Source organism: Limulus polyphemus, unplaced genomic scaffold, assembly GCF_000517525.1.
Source record: "Limulus polyphemus unplaced genomic scaffold, Limulus_polyphemus-2.1.2 Scaffold422, whole genome shotgun sequence".
Taxonomy (NCBI): Eukaryota; Metazoa; Arthropoda; class Merostomata; order Xiphosura; family Limulidae; genus Limulus; species Limulus polyphemus.
Genome location: NW_013666032.1, coordinates 275,089 through 299,980, shown reverse-complemented (window position 1 = coordinate 299,980; position 24,892 = coordinate 275,089). Strand labels below are relative to the sequence as shown.

Genomic DNA, 24,892 nt, shown 5'->3' with positions numbered 1-24,892 from the left:
TAGTATTTTTAATCGAAAAAGTATCATTGTATATTGTACCTCTGAGAGGAAATTTACTTTATGGTATTGTATGATAGCATTTGCTATCAGATAAACAAGTCAATCTGTTGAAATTGTAAAGCAATAAACATCAACAAATAGATACAGGGATTGGACAAAATAATGGAAACACCTCACCTTTTAAATTACATTAAATTATTATTTTTCTACTATACGTTTGTTTGTTTTTCTATTATTTATATAAACTCAGAGTGTGAAAACGAGCCCTCTTCCCTAGTGGTCCAGCAGTAAGTCTGAAAACTTATAACATTAAACACTGGGTTTAGATACCCGTGGTAGGTATAACACCGATAGCTCATTTTGTAGCCTTGTGCTTAACTACAATCAAACAAAGACATTACATTTATTACGACAAATATTTTATTTCATTGCTTAACTTTTCACGTTTTATGTACGAAATATTTTGATATTTGATATTTTAATGAAACTAATTTTCTCTGTCCTTTAAAAGCATATATGTTGAAATTATTTAGTTAACATCTTTCGATAAATATTGAGATAAAATACATTTTTCATACAACAGAAAATGACGATTAATGAAATGAATACAGTAATAAATAGTTCATATGTGTTTTATAAGACTTGAACACGTAAATAATTTGTAATATGCAATAATTATAAATGTTGACATTAAAATTATTTTATTTATTTTGAATTTCTTTATTCTTGTAACATGAAAAATATGTGTAAGACAGTTTTGCTCGTGAACTTAAACGCATCCTACTGTAGATCTTTGATCTTGATCCGCCTTAACGATAAACGATACGAAGATATCACTTGTACCTGGCGATATCCTGGATAATAAGTAACAACTTTAAATACCAAAGTATGCACTGAATAACTTTTAATTTACCTAACTAATAACAATTCAAACCATGCATTGACTCTAATGCTCTTATTAAAATAACCTATTTTTTTTATTATTATTAACTTTTGTTGTTGTTGATCTTACTTAATTTATTTATTTTTACTGTTTATTTTATATTCTAGCATAACAAACCAGAATAATAATATTTCTTGCTATATTTCTTGACTTTGCAACATTATTTTGTTTTAGCTTATTAGGCTTCAGGTTTATTTTTATAAAGAAATTTAGGGCACGTTCTTGTTTTTTCGTTGTTGCTAGGCCACTTGTGATTCGAATTGTTCTGTTAGATCCTGTTGTTTATAAAACATGTCGCACTTGTAGAAGGCTCAGGTAACTGAGCCGAAAGCTTGTGCATTAAACAACAACTTAATACAAATACGAGTACTCACAGTTAAAGTATAAAAGTAATGAAAATAACCCACATTCAGTTCTATATACAAGTCAACATAATCTCAGATAGATTTTCTTTAATCTTGTTTTTAATCAGTTTTGTCTTTGAGTTCCGCCTGAAATGCTATAAAGTCACTTATATATAAAAAAGGTTAAACTCATAATAAAATGCAAAGTTTTCCGTTGGATTAAAAGGCTTGGTTGTAAGAACAAAAAAGTTGTTCGAAGATACGTTTTTATAAACATAGATGAAAACGGTATTTAATAATAATAATAAAAGATGTCTTAAAGTTACAATTTCATATAGTGGCGTCCAGAGATGACTATTAAACCTTTGGAAAGGGGTAAAGTGGGTTTCAGTATGATATATACTTTACTATTAGAAATGTTTAAATAAACAATCTCAATTATTTATGACCAAAGGATGTAAGCACTAATTAAAAGCCCCCCAGTAGCACAGCGGTAAGCCTGCAGACTTACACTGCTAGAAACCGGGTTTCGATACCCGTGGTGGGCAGAGCACAGATAGCCTATTGTGAAGCTTAAAACTTGAATGTCACACTAAGTCGAACAAATGGGGTGTAGAGTTGATTTTCATTCCCCCCTCCCCCCATTGAGCTCACTTTCTTGTTACCAAAATATAGGAAAATATGTCTGATTTATATGTTTGCTTGTTAGTTCAGCGGTTTTCGTAAAATCTCTGAAATTTAATCGTATTTGAATATTATCAAAAATAAGAAAAGTGCTATCCTGCTAGTTATAAATTGTGTGTCCTATTTTTATTAAAATTTTCGAAATAAATACTTTCATCATACAACCTGTCACCCTTTTTTTACTAAACACCAAGCATTTCATCTTTGGCTTTTTCTGAAGAAAAGATACTCATGATGGCATTAGAAAGATTCTTGTTTTGACGATATATATTGCACTTTATTTAAAGGTCTACACATCATGAAGAGCTCTCAGCAATTTATGAATGCAAAACACTGGGTATAGACATTTTACAATGTGTGATTTTTCATTTCGTGTAAAATTCATTCACATACTTGATAGCATTATAACATAGCCGAATAATTAAGTACTGTACAAACTCAATAAATCAAAATCTTGCTACATGGGAAGATCCCTTCTTTAGGGGTTATCTTACAGTTGGCTATATGTGTGTCTGTATATCGCTCTGAGCCGTTCCTGAGATGTCGTTTACAGATGAACAAATGAATACACAGACAAACGTGCGCGTCTGACAAAAATAAAAATAAAAGAAACGCATGCGCACTTAAAACGTATCAACCAAAAAAAAAACAAAAAACTTTTGAGCAAAATTGGACCAATTGTTCGAGAGATAAGCCATTCACAAGTTAAGCACATCTTACTGGCATCATACCATGAAACACATCTTAAATTTTCATATTTTATGATGTTTTACACATTGCAATAAGATTGTTAACAAGTGAAATATTTTACTGTACATCAAGTTAAAATATCCATTATAACTTACTACTTAGTTGTTCCAGATTATTTCTCAGAGAAAAAAAACGTACTCGACTTATTCTAACTACTTATGATCAAAACATATTAATTGTCATTCATCTTCAATTAAAATTCATTGAATGTGAAATTATACGGTCCAATGATTAGAACAAAATATTTAACAAATACATTTCATGGAATTTATTTTGAACTCAGTATACTGATAAGCAATCAGTACGTATTTTTTGCAGTTGAGTTGGCACAAATTTCTGGTAGGCCGTTGTATAGACTTTTCCTACTTTGTAACAATTAGTTTTAGTAGCTATTTTATTCATTACCGTATTTTTTACCTTAGTTTGATTATTTAAAAATGGGTTTAATTATTAGTTGACATCAAAACACATATATTTGAATCTCTATTTTTCACATTAATAATTTTTGTACAAAAAAAAACATGTTCACATTTTCTTCTCTTGTGCAAATTCATTCTAAAGATAAGTCTTTGCAATAATATTCTGGGTTTTTAAAAAATGTCATAAGTTAGGATCGTTTTAGTTACGATATGTGAAACTAACGGCTCTCGATTTGGGCTACTTGAAAGAGTGAAATATAATTTGTCATAAAAAAATAACAATATTTTAGTATTTGATATCGAATATTTAAATATATCTCTCCATTAAGTTTCATATAGGAAAAAAAATAAATTCTAAAAATAATAAGAACACGTGTAATGTTTACATCACGTTTTGAAATGGCATATAAAGTTCATATAGAACAACCTACAGAGCTACACTACACAGTCAGCATGCAGTTACGCTGAATTCCGGAGTCAACAGTTTCAGGTGTAAACCTAAAAAAAGATATCTTTAAAACTTTTGAGGATGAATTAAGCAAATATTAAATTATTTAAAAACTTAACAATAATATAATATTGTTAGAAATGTTATAATAGTGTGACGATGCTCATTTATATAACAGAAGATGCTAAACCTAGAATCGAAAAGGTCTTGGAGAAACTTGTCCTGAAATTTGGAGTTTGTGTTACAATAGCAGCTTTTCAATATTAGACAAATAATACTAAGATTTGTGGAGATCATAATTCAGTTTCTTTTGTATATACCTACAACATTGATTACATATGCACATTTTTTAAATACCTAAGCTAATCAACCAGACCAGACCAACTCTTATTTTTGACTTTTTGATTTTATACCATATATATTCTGATTTATACCACCATCTATAATAAATTACTTGTTTCATAAGACTAAATTTAAATAGTACCGAAATATTGTTTCTTAATAAAAATATAATATGTATTACAAAAATGACTTACTGAAAATGGGGACACTTGAAGTACATAACATTAAAAACACTTTTTATTTGCTATGTTATTCTTCACAATATCGTAAACTTTATAAGATAAATCATTTGTATTCAATACAGCTGGTAGTGTATTTATACACTTGAATGTTTATAATACTTTTGAATAAATATTTGACAAATTATATAAGGTCAAAAGAAGTTAGATTTATGTTAAAACCCTGAAATAAAAAGTTATACTGTAGGTTTTATACGACTTTCTGAAAATTTTAGAAAAGAAAAAACATAACAGATGAAACATGTGAGTGTTTGCAAGCTCTGATAAGTACACTTTTCACACTGACACGTAAATCAGAAACATCAATCAGTAAAACTGCAGAAACTACATCTTCAGATTATGCCTAGCTAGTATACAAAAGAAGGAAGGAGACTTGTCCAAACTTGCAACACATTTTCAGTTACTAGTTACTAATAACAATATGGAGTAATAACCGAATCTCTACAATAATTATATTACTGTAAATGTTCAGGTCACTATAGAAAAGATAAAGTTATCTGTTAGTTTTAGCTTTAGCCAAAAACAATTTACATAATGTGTAGGACTATTTAATGTATTTAATAAAGTAATTTCAAACCATCAAACGCCACAAGTTTATCAAACTCTTTAAAAAGTGGTGGTCAGTTGTTACATATTAGTTATGTTGGCTAATACCCTTAATATTATACAGAAGAATGTGACTTTAACAAGTATTGTACGTTTCATGTTCAAACTGGTCTTGAAACTGCCTTTACAGAGCTCTTTCATATGCATTGTATGAGCACTTGTTTTATTAGATGTTCCCTCAAATTAAATTATCAGTTGAATATTGAAACATAAAAAACAACAACTGGAAAAAATATAAATGTACTAATGTATTGAAGGTAATTAATGTTTATCTTAATCTGAAACACGAGAGATCGTGTAATGAATATTTTTGTAATCATGTAGTGAAAATATCATGCTAAACGTATACGGAATACCTTAGTCACCATTATTTTATCACGAGAAATGCACAACCCTATTATTTATATTTTTATTTAAGATTTTCATAATGAGTTCAGTATCACTAATTCTTTTTCTAAATTGATGAAGTGAATCCAAATATCATGTGTTTTGACGCTGGTCTCTCTACTCATTGTGTGCATAAAAGATGATGACCCAATTCAAGCTCTTGTTACTGCTGAAGAAGAGTGCTCTTCAAAGGAATAGTTCTGCCAGTGCACGAATATCATATTTACTTCTTAGCAGAATACTATGTATTTCCTGCATCTTACCCGCCTGCTTATGCTGCTGTTTTTATTTACTTTTCAAAATGAATTTTTGAAAAAGAAAAGGAATCCGAAGTAAAGCTGCATTTAAAAGAAAACAATTTCATTACGAAATATCATACTTTTAAGGCCACTGAAAACAAACATTGGTTGTTGTTTCAGGCCACTTAATACAAACACCGGTTTTTGTTTCAGGCCACTTAAAACAAACATCCGTTGTTGTTTCCGGCATTAGCAAAAATAATACAACTTGTATATGTCAGTTTTTGCAAGAATATAACTTTAGAGAAAAGTAATAAAATATTATTATTTCATAAGATGCAGTTCTTGTAGTTTACATATGTTCTAAGTTCACAGAACATTCAGTATAATATCATATAGTATGAGATATAGATGCAGGCTTTACCTTAAAACAAATATTAAAATGCTTTGGTTACCTTAAATAACATACAATTGTCATCCTAAATGGAAAACGAAGAAGATTCCTTTATCTCAAAATAGGTTGATAAAGGTATTAAATGAGCATACACGGTTTACAAACGAGACTCAAAACTCGAGCGCTTTCGAAAAGTTTACTATTATTTATCCTCCTGAAGAATAGTAGTGAACTATTTGAAAGCACTCGAGTTTTGAGTCTCCTTTGAAAACCATTACAACGTTTGCATGTGATACTTTGTGCTAATTTCTTAATCAAATGAGCATACACTTAAGATTCGTAAAACATCAGCATTTTTTAAGCAATCGTTTGGATGCACGTTTCATTCGAAAATAAGATGTTTGAATTTTGCTGCGTAAAGTGCTCTATACAAATAGCAGTTATTAGTGGCCATGTAGAAATACGCAATCGTAAAAAGGCACAACTAAAGATTGAATTCGAGTCAATATGGCGACAACACACAAACATAAACAGACAAAGAGATATTAAGATTTTTTGCCACGTGAGTTTTATGAGCGTTTCGCTTAATAAATGTAGTATTATCAAAGCAAATAAGTTACTACATTTCATACAGTCTCCTCTTAGATGTGAATGTGTATAAAAGGAAGTTATACAGGAACACAAGCACAGAAAAATGAAGTATGGATAAAATATAAATATGATAAAATTTTATCTGTTTCACAAAAGTTGCTCACCTGCAAAGTAGACATATTTTCCAACATTGTGATATCAAGAAAGTAAGCTAAACGGTGCGGTTCGTTGAAGCGATAAAAACCAAGAAAATTTATTTTGAATGGAAATATTCTTTTTGTTATCGAATAAACAAGAGCAGATATAATTTCTTGCTTGGTCATTTACTAAATTATAAACCGATGTATATATAGCTATGAACCCTGTTTATTAATGAAACTAAACACATTACTCTATAGTTTGTTGAAAAATGGTCTGCACAATCAGATCGAATAATTCAAGCTCACATTTCTTGGTAAAAAACGTTAGGCACTGGGAAGTGGGGTGAACGGAAAAATAAACTTTTAATCAAAGATGCTTTAAGTTATTTTAGGCGAAAACGTTGGAATATATTATTATACTATAATACAGATATATAACATACATCAAAATACTCACATCATGTCAGTCGTTCTGCTCAATTATCAATATATAAAATGAATAACTAGTAATAGTGGTTTAGTCATTATTATGATCCCAAAGCAAATTATAACAAATTAGTTCCTCACTGTATGTAATTACGTTACATTAAATTGTTTTTAACAAGTATTATAGTAAAATATCAAGCATTGAGTAGATTGGAATACACGTTAACAGCAATATATCGACAATATTAATACTTATATTATTTAATAGGTAATGTGGTAAGTAATTCGTGATCTTATTCAGGCCTTTCAGTATATCTTTCATTACACTACATAATTTTTCATAAATCTGAACGTGAGTTTTATCCAATAGAGGACTTCTTGTCACTGGAACCAGTTTACTAATTGTTTTGATAATCACAATTATTTACAATTATTCAATGAAAAACCAATTCAGTTGCTTATGTATCTGCTAGAAAGTAACAAAAGTTTCAATTAAAAAGTTGTTTCTATGTATTGCAAAACTGACTGTGGTAGTAACGAAATCTTGAAAACAAAACCAATAAATGTTGTGACGTTAATTTATCCGAACTCTGTGGATTTTTAAGAGTTTCATATGAAACAATTTGGTTTCTAGGTAGTATTCTTTGAGTATAAATAACCTACTCCAAGTTTCCAGACAGGATTTAAACTCTCTTTTTTCTATTATCTGACGTGTCTTTTGTTCTCGGGAACGTACATAGTTCAGCCTCTTTACATTGACTATAACCTTTCAGCAAAGCAACGAGGGGAGCCTTTTCCACTTTAGTAGCCCATTGTCTTTAATTGTATTTAAAGTCTAAATTTTTGAATTGTTTCCTTAATTGGTGTGTTTATATTCTTCACTGGTTACCACTTCTAGGGATAAAATGCCATCTAAGATTCATTAGTTTGACAATTGTCCATTCCAGATAACAATAGTTCTTCAGAACCATCATTAACCTGTTTTATGTGTACATTTTGATCGGAAACTTCATTAAAGGAAGAGAAGACGAGTAATTGTAATGATTATGACCCGTTACTCGATATGAAGGATAATCTTCATATTTGTGATCTTCTGGATGATCATAATTATGTCAGTAATATGACTGTCCTGTTGAGCTCTGTTATATAAAGATAACTCACAAGGAAACAATGCATGAGATTTTGACTCAAAGTTATACTTTTTAAGCTCTGCACTCCACACGGTCACTTGAAACACATGGTTGGTACGTTTTTAAGTCTAACTGTTCTATCAATAGATTAAAGTTGACTAACCCATCGTGAATTTTGTTTTTCAACTATTTTCAAGGTAATGACCAAGAAGGCAGACAAGCGGAGGAGCTGTTCTTTTCAGTAGACGATGTAGAATATAAAGTTTTTGACCCAACACTGAATGATCCAGAACAGCAAAAATTATCTTCTCCACCAGGTTGACTAGTATCAAGCTCATTCAATAAATCATCTTCCAAGAGTTTGTTCACGACGTCTAAAGATGCTATTTAAATTAAAAACAGTAATAAGTTAAAATTGAGAACATTAATTATTTTAACAAGAGTTTAACCTACATCTTGGAGAAATCATCACCTACATTTTAGAAACTTTAAAAAGTACACATTTGCAGATGGCATATTAAATCAATACATACAGGATGTTATTGTTATACAATGTAAACAGTTTGTTTGACTACAGCCATAAATGAAACCTTTTTCAGTCATCACTCCTAAACGTCTAATGAAGTTATAGTCCTCACATATTTGCTTCGTAATTTTATTCTTATCGAAGCTATTTACAATTTACCCTGCTATTGTACTCTGCTGTTGTACTTTGCTGTTGTACTCTGCTGTTGTACTCTGCTGTTGTACTTTGCTGTTGTACTCTGCTGTTGTACTCTGCTGTTGTTCTTTGCTGTTGTACTCTGCTGTTGTACTTTGCTGTTGTACTCTGCTGTTGTACTTTGCTGTTGTACTCTGCTGTTGTACTCTGCTGTTGTAATCTCCCGAAAACATTAACATTTCCACTGACGATTATGTTTTAAGAATATAGTGGAAGATTTTACATTAATTTTTTTTCTAAAATTGAATTCACTGTAAAAGCTATAAAACTGATTCTTTTATGTATTTACATTTTATCATAAGGAGTTAGTTTCAGGTAAAATATACATACAATCAGCCTTTGTTGAGTGTAAAACATTTGCTTCCATTGTTTGTTTCAGTCTCCATTGTAGTTCTTCCTTCTCCATCGATAGTCGTGAATTAGTTTTTGATTCCTTTTCAAACTCTTCCTTCAAATGTTGACTCTCACTTGCTAGTTGTCTTTAAAAAACACTCGCATAAGTGAATTAGCATTAACTTGTCCTTTAAATTGTTCTAATTTATTAAAGTATTCACACAGTAAATCAACCAATCTATACTAAAGATTAAGGATGATTACCTCAAGTACTGAAACACAAAAACAACAGATGGCTCTGGCATCTACTACACATTTTTACTTCAGCAATAGGTACAGTGCTCTGACGGTTCATCGTAACAACAATGAAATATTTTGTTTAGTTTGAGTTGCCGTCATTAGTAATCAAAATCAATTTGTATAAAGTCAAATTAATTGTCCTATCTAATGCCAAACGTTTAAAAACAACAGCAACAACAGACAAATAAAGCAGGATGGGTGACAGTATTGTTAATATCTTAATCTATACATCCAATTGTTAGATGTTTGTAATAAAAAGAGTATTAGCATTAGCTTTATTAGCTACATGTTCTTACACAGCTACTTGCAAGTATCAATCATATCGTCGAAAAAATTAGATACAGTAAAATTGAAACTAGAAAGTTTGTTTCCAGTCTCACCACTACCTATAAAAACATACATATCTATAGATATTTCACAAACATATGGATTTGTAACATCAAAAATACACTTTTTTACTCCAGATGGCCTACGTTTCTATAAAATACAAATACGTGGTAACTGCCTTTGGAAGTAATGCGTTACATGTTTGGATAGGCAAATATTTCAACACTTAAATGACGGAAGTCATGAACAGTGGTTATTAGTGGCTACATACTTGAATAGCATTTCAAACTACCGTGTACTGGTTTGTGTTGATTAAAATATTAAATATAAACGAAAATATCAAGATGTTATTCGCTAAGTTGATAAGAAACACAGATTTAAAAACACCTTAATTCAACTGCCTTGTTAGTCGGTGAGATTTTACTACAACTACTTAGCAATAGATTAGTGTCAAATATTATACATCAAATGGTATTGGTCTCATAACATGATACAAAAAATAAGTATGATATAACAGACGACTAAAATATGTCAAAACGCCAACACGATAAACTGAGCAGCATAGAGTTTCAAAAGCATTAAGAAACAAAATAATAGCATGCAGAGACACGAAAATATAGACATCCACTTCCATATTGGTGTGTAATGTAATGATCTTACTAGAATATTACTTCCATACAAGAGTGTTACTTTCTTACAAGGGTGTTACTTCCTTACAAGAATGTTACTTCCTTAGAACAAATTTATTTGCTTCAAAGAATATTACTTCCTTACAACAAACTTATTTTCTTACAAGAATATTACTTTCTTACAAGTGTCACTTTCTTACAAGACTGTGATTTCCTTACAATAATGTTACTTTCTTACCACAAAATTATTTCCTTACAAGAATGTTACTTCCTTACAAGACTGTTACTTCCTTACAAAAATGCTATTTCGTTAAAAGAGTGTTACTTCCTTACAAAAATGACGCTAGGATTACAAAAAGTTGAAAGACTATATTGGAAACATGGGTTACTTCTTTGGTAATATAGTTAGTACAAATAATGCTACTCGTTATTACTTTATTAAGAAAATAAATCTTAAACTTAAACTACGAACATTCAATAAGAAACTGGGAGTAATACATTAAATGTACCGCATTACTATATATTTTACCTTTCAATTCGTACTTTCTCATCTACAACAGCTTGTAAGTCCTCAATCCTCGCCTTCAGTTTCTGAATGTGCTGCCTAGCAACTGGAAGTTTCTCCAACTAATGAATGTGAAGAAATTTTAAAATTTTACTTTAAAGCTCAAACAAAATAATATATATTATTCAGAGATTTGCATTCACATTCCTAAAATGTAAAGTGTCAGTGAGAAATCAAAAAGAAAATATATTAATGTATTCAACATTGTAAATATACTACCGATACATAAAATAATACAGAAACCAAATAATAGTTTGAATCTTCGAAAATCAAACACGAATGCAGTTGAAATACTAATAACATAGAAGACAAAATATTAACATTTGAAACAAAACTGGATTTGCCTTTTCGTCTTTAGTTCACCAAAGGCGTCGTTGTAAACTTAGGGGGCAAATCTATGTATAGAAAGAAATTTAAATTAAATTTTTTGGATCCTCTTTCTAATATTTATATACATGTATACTGTATCGAAAATAGTTATGGCAAAGGCAAGGAAAATGGTATTAAAAGGCAAATGTTATGGGAATGTCTTCCTTCCATCGTGTGAAATCAATTGCACCAGAATACAGGCACGTGTTGGTAGTTTATGCTTTAACTGGCTGTCATACAGCCAATCAGAAGGCGTCACATCAATACAAGACCTATAAGAATACAAATTACATACAGGCGTTTTTAATAGGCGCGGTAGAAATGGCGTGAATTTCACTAACAGCTTCTAGGGCTAAAATACACATGGTAAGCTTGTAGAAATTAAACTTTTGTCTGGTCAAGAATATTAAATGCAACAAATAACGGAATGATTCTGAAGAAGGTAGAAGAAACTGGCAGTGTTTATAATAGAAATGTTCCAGTAGAAAACCGAAACTCTACAAAAGAAGTCTCAATGTATGTTTTTTAAGAGATAGACCACAGTCGAGTACATATCTTGCCCACGACCTTACTGGATTTACAGGCATCACTGTTACCTAGGGAAGAGAGAGATAAGCATCAACAAGTGGTCTCATGGACGTGTACTTGCTAGAAATCTGCGACTAAAAAGAGGTAACCAAAACAAAATGGCGCCAGACTGCAAAAGTGAAATGAGTAAAGCTAGAGCTGCGTGCTTTTTTTTAAAGATGAATCCAAAATAATTTGTTTGACAACAATAATGACAGTTTATTCGATGGTGGATGGAAGAATGGCATCATAGACAATTTATAACATACAGTGAAGCATGTTGGGGAATCGGAGCAAATTTGGGGATGCATCGCAACCAACGATGTTAGTGATCTACAGAATACTGGTGGCACCCTGGCTGCTGACAAGTACAGGCAAGTTTATGATCTATTATGTCACTCCCTCAGTAACATTACTCAATGAACGGAGATTCATCTTCCATCAAGACAATAATCCCAAATTTACTGAAATAGTATCTTGATGGTAAAAAGACCTATGGCCTGGCCTGCAAAAAGTCCTGATATGAACATTTTGGAGGCTGCATGGGATTATATAAAACTAAGAAAGTGAAATGATAACCAAACAACTTGATTGAGTCATGAGAAACAATAAAGGACGCTTGTAACAATATCAAACATTAATAAACTGTTCGAATGCATGAAAACAAGGAGTAAGGCACTGCGCAAAGCAAAAGGATCATATACAAAATACTATTGTATTGCATAAATGATAATATTTTATTTTGTATTTTTTGTAATAATGTTTTGTACTATTAATAAATTCTTCTAGTTGTTATTACTCGTTGTTTTTGACTCCTATATATGTATAGTTTGTGTGTTCCATAGTTATTTTCATATCAAAATATGTATACTTAATCAACAACAAAAAAATCAAAAAAGGATCCCAGGTTTCAAAAATATGGATGCAAATATACATTTACCATATTATATATTATTATATTAAGTTTGCCCATATTTTTCATGCAAACTTGAGTACGTACTTATAAATTATGTATTTATTCAAGAAGTTTGTTTGTAATTAAGCACAAAGTACACAAAGGGCTATCTGTGCTCTGCCCACCACGGGTATCGGAACCCGGTTTCCACCGTTGTAAGTCCACAGACATATCGCTGTGCCACTGTGGGGACATATTCAAAAAGTAAATAACTATATGTATAAAATCTATAACTAATATTATTTTAAGCTTAATCTATTAATACTTTTCCCTTCAGCAACAGTAGCCAATAAAATAGGAAGCCAAAAATAAATTTAAAAACATTATCGATATGACTGATATAATAGTAGAGAGTTGTCAATGTGATGTCAAGTGTAATAGCCTTTCCTTTATTTGTCCATCGACTTAATTTTGTTCAAAAGATGATTGTTTTTCTGTTTTAAACTGAATTTTTGTAACTACAAAAATATCCAAGATAGTAAGTTACTCTTAAGATTTTCCCTATTTAAATTTATAAACGCAATTATTAAAACGCAAAGACTAAATAATAAATCGTTTTTATTCCCATGTTACATTCAGAACCCGAGAGACAAGTTGAATTATTTATCTATATTTTAGAAATATGTGACAAATTAATGTTTTACCTCTTTCTTCATTTCCAGGTTTTCCGTCCGTAGTTCATGAATGTCTTCAACCTTTATCTCTAGCACTGCCCTCAAACTGTCGACTTCTTTCTGTAGTGTTACTTTTTGAGCAAGGGCCCACTGGATTGAAAACATTTGCAATTAGCAGATAATTCAGTACAATGTTAAGAAACAATAATTTTAAATGAACCTAATAGATGAGGTGAATTGAATATTAGATAATCAATGGAAATTTTGTGCTGTAAAATAAATAATTCTTTATTAAACAGCGATGGAGGGTTAGTTGGCGGCATATATCTTGTGTTACAAGAAATGTAGTTTCTGTTGCTGATCTGCTGTAAACATTCTCATTAATCGCTCATTGAGAGTAAGGAAACATACACAGCTTGTGATTGTGTTCTGCAGTAAAGACGTTCTCTGTTCCTACCATCAGCGTTTTATTTCAGAGAGTAAAACTTACAGAGAGTTAATCGCTCTTTATAAGAATTAGCATAAAATACCCAAGCTCCGCTGCGGGGTTCAAAGACCCCTTATGATTTACAGAAACCCTAAAAGCTCCTCCATTATCCCCACTTACTTCTATAACTACCACAAGGTGGGCCGGGTTAAGCTCGGCTCGACTGGTAGCGTGTTGGACTGTGGAACGTGGTTCATGACTGAATTAAAGGACTTTACAGGTACGTGGCTGAATAAAAGTGTTGTGATTTCGGTTTCTTCGACAACTTTTTTCATGCAAACAATCATTGGTTTCAAGGAATCGTGTAAACATTTGGCTTATAAAGTTTTGTCCACTTAATCTTTGTGTTTATTATATTAATAAAAACACCGGGAGTATGTCCAACTTTATTACAATGTCGGAAGGTACTTTTTTGTAACCATAACTTTTGCTTTGCTGATTGGCTTGTATTGTATTTTTGTCCTGAATGCTCTGCTATGTGAGTTTTTCATCTACTAAATATTACGTCCTTTCATTTAATAAGAATATTTCTCTTTGGAAAGAGCTTTTGCATGTTCCTCCAGAACTAAGCCTATCCGTAGAGGTATTGATTTCCTCCAATGAACTTTATGCCTTTGGTCTGCTTAAATATCATATCAAAACCGGCGATAGGAGCTTCTTACAATAGCACTTGCAGTGTTAGGTAATATTGAATAATCATGGCCAGAAGATTGAACATGATCGACAACGGAGGATGTAGTTGGGAAGGTAACACAAAAATTGGAACATCGTTTTTATAAAATGCAATTAACACTTAACACATAGAGTTGGTGATGGTGTTCTGTTGTAAGGGTTTTCTCTGTTCCTACCCTTGATGTCAGACATCAGACACCAAGATTTTCATTATTTTGTGTTGGTGTCCTTACTGTTAGTAACAGGCTGGGGATGGTAAAGAAATAAATCTAGTTTGTATCAATTTTGTGTTTGAAGTGTATTCGACGTACCATTGGTGACAGACTTTAGTCAATAAACCTACCTGTAATTTACTGTTGGTGTCTTGTTGGAGTGTGCCTTCGATATATTTTGTTTCGTGTTGGAGATCTTTACACTGTTTTTTCAGTTCTTTCACCTGATCTTGCAAAGAAGTCTGAGACCTCTTGTGACCTTCTACTTCCTGTTGAAGTTGGGTGGTGAAGTCCTTTTCCAGATCTGTAACAAAGAAAGATGAACATCACCTAATTGGATTGAAAATGTGAAATTGCTGTCTCTCAGTAGACTAGAAAATGTAATGATGATAAATGTACAAATTGTGATATAAAGTGAACAAAATTATTTGTAAACTCAATATATATATATATAACTAAAACCCAAACCGTAGCACAAGGTAAGAAGATGCTCAGTATGAAGTGGTTAAAATCCAAGATGATTGAAAATGGCACCAAGAACTTCCTCGGATGTTACGATAAAAATCCAGAAAAATAAATAAAAATGTGTTAGAGTTCTTTGAATAATAAATGTATGTATATATCTACGTTTGAGCATTCTGAATATTAGAATAATATTGCTATTATATTTGGTATGACAATTGTTTCATTCTGTATGTTTAATAAAATAAGCTATGTATTTCATCTCTAGAAGTCACTTCACATTATCTAGGAAACCAAACTTAATTATTTATACAAGATCTGATAGTCTAAGTTTTATATTCGTAATATTAACTAGATTATATCTCTTTAAACCTAGCACTATTTAATATATAGTTATTATAATTATTGCTGCAGACATTAACATAATAAACAATTGTGTATCTAACGTTTTGCAGAATACTGATATACAATACTAGAATGCAAATAAGGTCTAAACAATGTCACAATAATTTGTGAAAGTTAAATAGCCAAAAAAACAAACAAACAACTAATTGATAACAGTGAGAATCCACGTGAATGTTAGCAGAAAGGCTATACTTCTTAAAAATCTGTTGAGTTTATCTGGACATGAACTAATTTAGATCTGATTTTAGTTTGATTTTGGACTATTAGAAATGCCCCCCAGTGGCACAGCGGTATGTATACGAACTTACGACGCTAGAAACCGGGTTTCGATACCCGTGGTGGGCAGACCACAGATAGCCCGTTGTGTAGTTTTGTGCTTAACTACGAACAAACTAAAACTAAACAATTGGAAAGCCTATTAATTATAACTAACTCAAAATGAAACAAAACTCTTTTGAATATCGGGCTTTTCATAGACCAAACTTAAAATTAAATTAGCTTCTATTAAAATTAACAAATTTTAACAACTTATTGTTATTTAAAAATTTGGCAAAAAACAGGTTCTTTCTCATTTATAGTATTATAAAATAAAATAAAAATGTATCAGACACTACACTAATATTATGAGATAATTTCTTGCAGGTGAAAATTCGTTATTTTAACTTAAATATCTTGTTTGTGACCAATATACAGTCATAAAGTTCAAATTAAATTGTGTTTTTTTTCATGACATAAGCGTATATATTTCATCTTACAAATGTTACCTTCAATTATCCGATTATGTTGTTCTCTCAGGGCATCCACTGCTGCTTTATTTCTAATCTGGGCATCTCTAATAGATTTGACATGAATGTTTTTTAAGTCTCGAACCTTCAAAACGAAATACAGTATTAAACATTTTCACTCAAATGTTTAAGTAAACTGACTGAATATCTTACTCTGAAATCTAAACAGCGATAAAGAAAGATTTATCTCTCAGAAGTGCTTGCATTTACCATCTTTAAACGTGTGTAAGTTGTCTGTATTTTTTAATAAAACATGCAGTTTTCGTAAATTGACATTTCTGTGTTATATTTTTCAAGGTAAAACTGCTTTTTAAAGTAGTTCATTTAAAATTAAAACTGATCCTTTGAATAATTCCATTACAGGTTATAAAACAAGTTTAGTTTTTAACAAGTGAAAGCTATGGCAAAAAGACTACGTTTTTCCTGTACTCTAATATCATACAAAAGTATATTTATGCTTGTGATAAAGCTGTGATTCAATCTCAAACCTCATCACATATCTATAAGATGTATATATTTTTATACAATATATATTGGTGACAAGACCTGAAGCCAATAGGCCAAACATCTTTTGCTCCGTCTTTCAAATAAAAACATCAAATAATACCAAAATGAAAATCATACGTATATATGGTCACTTTTGCCAAACATTTCTATTGTTTAGAGGGTATGCTAGAAAAAACAAACTATTTGTAATCGTATGTTCATAAACGGAATAGTAAAAGTATATTAGTAAGTTTAACACTTTGGTAAGACAATGAAAATCTATAGAAAGACTTGACATTTCATTAAATGATGGGAGTTTTTAGAAAGGTTAAATTATGGTCGGTCTGGGATTATATGGAAGTATGAAAGATTGACTAAATAAATCCACTCTCTGGAGAAAATACAGCAGTTTCGACAAAACAGTAAGCCTCTATCGAATACCTAGACAAATGGGATTCGATTGGAAGGTCTGACAAGCTTTTTTAAGGAAAGGAATTCTATTGGAAGCAAAAAAAAAATAGCTGATTCACTGGTGTTAATAGGAGGGTCTGAGAGTTTCGGTAGAAACTGAGATTCGTTGAGAAAGCTGGAATGTAAAATCCTAAGACCTTCACTAAATGTACTTTTAATTTCCTTCACAATCGTTCTACAAGAGTCCGGATTCATAACTGTATGTCTCAACTTTTTTCCTTTAACTCAGGAGTTCCTCAAGGATCAATGCTAAGCCTAATACTCTACACTCAATCTCACGTTACTAACTCACGCATCTCACTATGCTGGTGATATAGCTGATAGTAAAATACAATAATTACTTAATAGAATCACTATATGGTGCAAAAAACTGCGGATTATTCTCAATCCGTCCAAAACACGCGCCATATTCTTCCACAGAAGTCTTAACAAAAGATTGAAACATATTAAAGAAGTCAAATTAGAACTTTACGACACCCCATAACCCCTCTTCAAAGAAATCAGTAAAAAAGTATCAAGACCAGAACCTCTTATCTTAGAAAGATAGGCCACCATATACACGAATGTAAGACATTTACTTTTTTTATTTATCTACATCATCAGACTCATCATGGAGCACGGTTCCATGATTACATGTAATAAGAAACAGTACACAGCTACTTCAACACCACGCCACACGGCTATTCCACTTGGCACGTTACACCCCCAAAAGCTACTGTCTCATCAGTTTAAACCAGAATAATTAAAGTAGCCACCAAATATTACAAGATTCAAAGACACGAAGTTCACTTACGTCACACTAGTCCCCTAACATTGCAACCACACCAGAATCATGGCAAAAGTATTTTTCACCATGTAATTCGAACCACAGAACATAACTTCACCTCCTGGATGGCTAAAACACACTATTTCGGAAGTTATAAATTATTAACATCGTTCGTTTACATCTTTTTCATGTGAACAAGTAACTTCTCGCCGGCTATCATCTTGGGCACTAGTCGAGCATTGCTAGTGAAAATGGGTTTACCCATTTTTCCATATATTGGATTTAAAGATCCCCACCACCCAGATGAAAGGCCATTTAATCCTGTAACTACCGATTCTAAAACAGTCAACTCACTCTCATCCTCTTCCAATCTACGTGAAACGGTGAGACTCAGTTTAAAGTTTGTTATTATTTTCGTCAAGTAACCAGTAACATATATTACGAGCGGGGCGAAGGAAGATTATTGAATCCTGGAACACCACTGGGCCATAATGTCCCAAATATCTGCCCAGAACAAAAAAGAAAGAAAAGCTAAAAAGTTGGCTTAAAAATGGGAGCATATTGATAATCTTGACAAGTTAAGTAGAGGGCGGTATTCTATGAAGATATCAGACAATTTATTGGCTGAATCTTATGGGGAGATCTGACAGATTAGCTACACAATGGACATTCTAACAGTTGACTGAAAGATGTAAATTTATTGTAAGATCTGAAAGCTCGTTTAGTTAATCGTATTCTAATAAAAAATATAGAACTTTTCCTGGGTAACTATATTCAATTGAAAGTCTGGACATTTTGTTTATATAACACGATTTTATTGAAGGCTAAACTACTGGTACATGTAAGGAAGGTCTGACAGTTTTTGCTAAACAACAGGATTCTTGAAAACAGTTGAATGGTTAATGATAATCAGATGAAAAGTCGGAAAATTCTAGAAGATTATGGAATTTTATAGCAAATATGGCCATTTAGATTTAGCAGTTTTTTACCAAAGAAACGGTACTCAGCAAAAAATGTAGAAAGTGGTTAAAAATTCGAATTTTTTAGAATTTCTAATAGTTTGTAAAAATATTTAAATCTATGCAAAGATTGGACAGATGTATGAAAAGGCTGGAAAAGTTGCTGACAGAAATAAGTAGTTATTATATTGACAGACGTAGCAGATTAGTTAGACAGTGGGATTCTAAGAAATAAGCTGGAGAATTGGTTAAATAGTGAGAGTCTATGTGGAAGTCTGACAATTTGTTAAGAAAATGAGATTCTGTTAGAAGGTTGGCCTAAAGATTATGAGATAAGTAAACAAAAAACGCTCTGATAGAGAAGATTATAAGAAAATTCCAAGCAGTTTACTTATCTAATGAAAGTTTATATAAAAACAATACAGTGTAATTGAGCAGTAAAAGTCAATTTGATTTTTTACACGAGTAATAGAATTCTATGGAATGACTGAATATTCAGCTGCCTGATAAACAGTTCATAAGAAAATCTGTTTTGTAAAAAAACACACAAATAAACGGGATTTTATGGGAAGCTTGAAATATCTTGTGAAACTCTGATAGTTTACTGAATTTTGAAGTTTATGGTAAGTAGGACTTATAATTTAGCTAGGTAATGGATATTTAAGGAAATGTTTCTTTTTTGGTTACATTTCTATAGAAATGCTGAAATTTTAGCTGAAAGTAGCCTTGATAAAGAAACAAAAAATGTTTAGTAGACAATGATAATCTGAATAAGGTCAAATCATTTTTAGATATTGTTTGTCCGAGAAACATTAGTTCTATTTTATCCCATCATCAGCTGCCTTGAAACAATTTTCAAAATCTCACCTCTTCTTCATGATTGGCTTTCAAGGTTCTAATTTTCTTCTGGTAAGTGAGAGTCACTAGAATGAATTGAAATATTTTTAGCTTTTAGCATAAAGCTCATTATAAGAGATTATTTATCTATGAACATTAAACAATTATAAGATATAACCAAAGTAATCATAAGTCATATTCAGTAATAATGTGAACATTATCTATGAACATTAAACAATTATAAGATATAATCAAAGTAATCATATTCAGTAATAATGTGGTAAACTGAAGTACAACATTGGAAAACTGAAGACAGCATTCACAGTAAATGTGTAACGATTGGAATCCAATCATAGTCATTGTTAGTAGCATTGAGGTCACCTTGTTTAAAATGCTAATTATTTCACTAATTACTAATTCTCTGACATCCTGTTCCAGATGAGTCCTTAGAACAATCGTTTGTCATCTGAAGAAGACAGAATTCGATCTTAGATATTGAGGTCAGAGAGCAATGGTACTGTTCCCTGGTCTTTTTTCTAACCAACCAGGAGACCTAAAGTCGAATCACCGCTCTTAAGATGGTAACAAACTAGTGGCTGAAATTAGTAACTGGATATTTAAATATGAATTTGAAAATGTTATTGTGTAAACTAGCGATATCCACAACAATAGTGGCTAGTGTGGTTCTATAGTGCACACAGAATTATGGTATTAAGAAATCAATTATAGCTTTTAATTTTATTGGTAAGGCTCTTAACATACACGAATTATAACAGAAAACTGGAGCAAATGTCTCAGTATATCCTGCATCAAATTATTTATTCAATAAATCTAATGGCTTATAATGCTAAAAACCGGATTTCGATACCCACGTTAGGCACAGAACACATAGCTCACTGTGTGGCTTTGCGCTTAACAACAAACCAACCAACCAAACATTATAATTTTATAAGCATATTTGAATCTCATATAATTTTACAAATTTTATAACTGATAAATTTATGTCAAACTTACGTTCCTCAGTTTCTTTCCTGTGGAGTTCTGCCAACATGGTGGTAAGACTTTGTAAATCTTCCGCATGGTATTGCTTTAGGTGCTCAAATTGAGTCTCGTAACGATCTGAAAAATGCAATATATTGATTCGCAGTTCATTTCTTTACTCCTATACTGATATAAGATTGTCATTGACAGGACTTTTTGGAAAAAAAATTAACCTTTTTCTAAAGCCATGATATATAAAAGAATGAAATATTTTATTTTGTCTCAGCGTAATGAAGGATTATGTTTCAATTTCCTTTACGCCATAGATTTTTGAATTAATCACTTTAAAAAGTAATCGGATTATTATTCATATAATAATGATAATGATAACACTACCAAGATATTAGCAAAAATACAGGGTACTTAAAGGTAGTGCCAGCAACAGTTAATTTTAAAGTACTTGAAATACGAACAGGCATGCAGCCAATTCTAAGAATCTGTTAGCAGTTAATAAAAACATTGAGAAGAATGTTATGGAACAGATAAACATCTCATTAAAAGATTTAAACTTGAATAAAATGTAGAAAACCAACTCATTTGAAACAGCCATGAATAACTGATTCACACACATTACAACCGAGTTCTGGGCAGACACACCGGTAGCTTAAAGATGATAGAAACAGTTAATTCATGCAGTAAAACTAGGGAAACCTGATCAGACAAACAGCTCACTTAAAGATGTCATCAGAAATAGTCAGTTGATATAGTAATATAATATAGCAGACAAACAATTCATCATTTTGTTAATAAATATAACAAATGTGCCGATATGAAAAACCGTTAGAGTTTATTGGCAAACAGATAGTTCATATGGAGCGGAGATGAATTCGTCCACCACGATTCAGTTTCATAAGAATTTCATGAAATATTCACACTTACTAGTAATTTATATATATATATCATGTTCCATAATGTAGGGTCATTACTTGAGGATATAAGAAAATCACAAAACATTAGGCAAAATATGTCAAAATCTTTATCACGTAAGCACTAGAAATTTTCTTCAAAGAACAGATCTTTTGAGTATGTATGTATCAAGCTAATTAGTATACAGTGAAAACCCTGAAATACAATAATGAGAAGAGAATGAAATAAATCATCTAAAAAGTTTTTAATAAAACAACAAGCAGTCAATGCATAACATAGCCTCTCACTTTATAAGGACACGGCGTTTGGTATAATAAGTTTTGACGGTACTACAAAATTACTCGTTTTTTCATAAACACCTATTATTATCGTACATTATCAGTCATAGAAACAGCAGAAAATATCAAGGATAGAGAATAAAGTCCTGCTGATGTATTCTCGTTAAATGAGTATCCAAGTCCATCCGGTTGAAAACACAGTAAGCACTAGATATTATTTCTTATTATGCCTCATTTTGTGTTTTTATTTTTTTAAACATAATGTTTGTTCTGTTCTTTCCAAACAAATATTGAATTATAGAACACATATAACGTCAATCTAAATGTTCACTTTGTTGTCTGAGGTTACAATTAATTTTCTACATACTTACAAGCCAGACTTACTAGTGGTTTGTTCGACAGATCACCAAAAATAAAAAATACCTAATTACGTCTTGTAAAATTAAGTCACCTAAAGTTTAATAGATTATTAATAACTTACGAAACCGAGTTTCTGCCTTACAAACGTCAGCTTGAGTTTTCTTTGTATCTGTTATCGTACGAGATTTGGATAGGTTATCTAGCTGTGAATAAACGAATTAAGTAAAAAGATTAACGAGATAAATTATTCATATGATATTTATTACAAATAAAACACAACTGGAAAAGATTCAGGGATAATTATCAATATCAAAACATAAAACCTTCTTAAAGACGTGCAACTGTATGTTAAAAACAACAATCAAACTTTTTTGATTATTTCACTAAAACATAAAACCTTCTTAAAGATGTGCAACTGTATGTTAAAAACAACAATTAAACTTTTTTGATTATTTCACTAAAACAAAAAACCTTCTTAAAGATGTGCAACTGTGTGTTAAAAACAACAATCAAACTTTTTTTTATTATTTCACTAAAACATAAAACCTTCTTAAAGATGGGCAACGTAGGCTACTAATCAAACTTTTTTGATTATTTCACTAAAACATAAAACCTTCTTAAAGATATGCAAATGTATGTTAAAAGCAACAATTAATTTTTTTTATCATTTCACTATCTATGTTTTCCAGGGTTCGTGGTTTGATTGTAGTTATTTCAATATGCGTTTTTATGTTTTGAAGAAAACTCCACTACAGTAGATAAAGTACAGAAGGTGTCATACAACATGAGAGGGCTTGATCAAGCTATACTTATGATAGGTCAAACTTTATATACTTGACTCAGTTTGAATAATGATAACGTGTAATTCACAAATCATTTGGAAAAGAATCTAATGAGTGTTTTGTCGCTCAGAATTATCCCTCGATAAATATGAATTATAACTATATTATATATTTTGAGATATCTTTTTGCGACACATTCGAATTTTAACGTGTTCAAAAAATTAAAGAAACCTGATATGAGATAGCAGGTTTCTTTCTATGACACAAAGCAGTAATAAAATGTAAATGTGTGAGCCAACTGTTTACGACCTCCCAGTGGCACAGCGGTATGTCTGCGGACTTATATCGCTAGAAACCTGGTTTCGATACCTGTGGTGAGCATAGCACGGATATTCCATTGTGTAGCTTTGTGCTTAACTACAAAAAACACAAAACAATTGTTTATGGGAAAATCTCAAAGAGATTATAAGTGGGTAAGTCAATTAATACTACATATTTCATCTACCGGAAATAGCTTATTATGATCACATGATGTTTAACTTTTAAGAATCCGAAAGCACTTCTTCATGCGAGGGAAGAGCAGTTAGAATATGGTACAACCTTAAAAAAGTACGAAACTACGTTATATTATATACAAGTTGAGGTACCCATTTTTCTTACGGGTTATTAACTTTAAAAAATGTTGGAGTGAGTGCTATGATAAACTAGAGGAACAAAGTAGAGCGTATACCTCCGCTACGCAGCGTTGATCATATTCGGCTTTCAAAAAATATTTAAATGTGTCTTTCGTTATCAACGTACACGAAGAATTTTTGGCAGGACAATGTGTAATAATATTCTACATAAGTTTACCAAGTTTCATCAAATTCAGATAATTTTTGACTGAGTTATAGGGCAAAAAAATCGGTGTGAAAAATCGGTTCCCGTGTTAACAGACGGGATTCTTTGGATTTTGGTAACTTTGCTATGACTTTGACCCTCCAAAAACTAATAACTTCTAAGTTGGGGCATAGTCCAAATGTATACTAACTTTCGTCCAAATTAATTCAGCGGTATTCGAGAAATCCTGCTGACAAATACAGTTCATTTATAACATAACATGTTATTACACTATTCATTATTTCATCATCAAAAGAGGTATATAGTTAAAACATGGTATACATTGTGTAATGATCAGGGTGACTTTGTAGGAAGAGGTAGCGGCCAAAGTAGTGGTGGTAGAGGTGCTTTCTGTTAGCCACTTTCAACACCGACCTCTTAATGTCCTTCTACACTTTTTCACGTGATTAATTAATTGAAGGTCATTGGCCGTAGGAGTGTCTTATGGGCTGAAGTTGTAAGGTCACAGGTCAAAGTAAGAAATGTTTTTTTAAATTATAATCAATAATTAAAAACAACGTTTTATATTTACACAATAAAACTTTATTGAAGCCGTACGGCTTCCACTTTAAAATATCTCTCTACAAGTACATGTTTCGACGTGATCTACGTCATACTCAGGAGTAACTTACAAGACTATTTTATACTTTCCCCCTTGTCGAAACATGTACTTGTAGAGAG

The 24,892-nt window shown here is 31.4% G+C and overlaps 1 protein-coding gene across 1 annotated transcript in view; it reads right to left on the bottom strand.

Moving 5' to 3' along the window:
* Positions 1-7,236: 7,236 nt before the first annotated feature.
* Positions 7,237-24,892, bottom strand: part of LOC111085486 (microtubule-associated tumor suppressor 1 homolog A-like) — a 33,718-nt gene continuing 16,062 nt past the window's right edge. The window contains exons 5-13 of the mRNA XM_022384304.1: positions 22,672-22,753; positions 21,019-21,123; positions 20,035-20,090; positions 16,465-16,570; positions 14,965-15,137; positions 13,493-13,612; positions 10,922-11,019; positions 9,134-9,282; positions 7,237-8,465 (exon numbers count right to left, since the gene is read on the bottom strand). Of these exons, the coding sequence (XP_022240012.1) occupies positions 8,275-8,465; positions 9,134-9,282; positions 10,922-11,019; positions 13,493-13,612; positions 14,965-15,137; positions 16,465-16,570; positions 20,035-20,090; positions 21,019-21,123; positions 22,672-22,753 (1,080 nt within the window). The 3' untranslated portion in view covers positions 7,237-8,274. The remainder of the gene's footprint in view (positions 8,466-9,133; positions 9,283-10,921; positions 11,020-13,492; positions 13,613-14,964; positions 15,138-16,464; positions 16,571-20,034; positions 20,091-21,018; positions 21,124-22,671; positions 22,754-24,892) is intronic.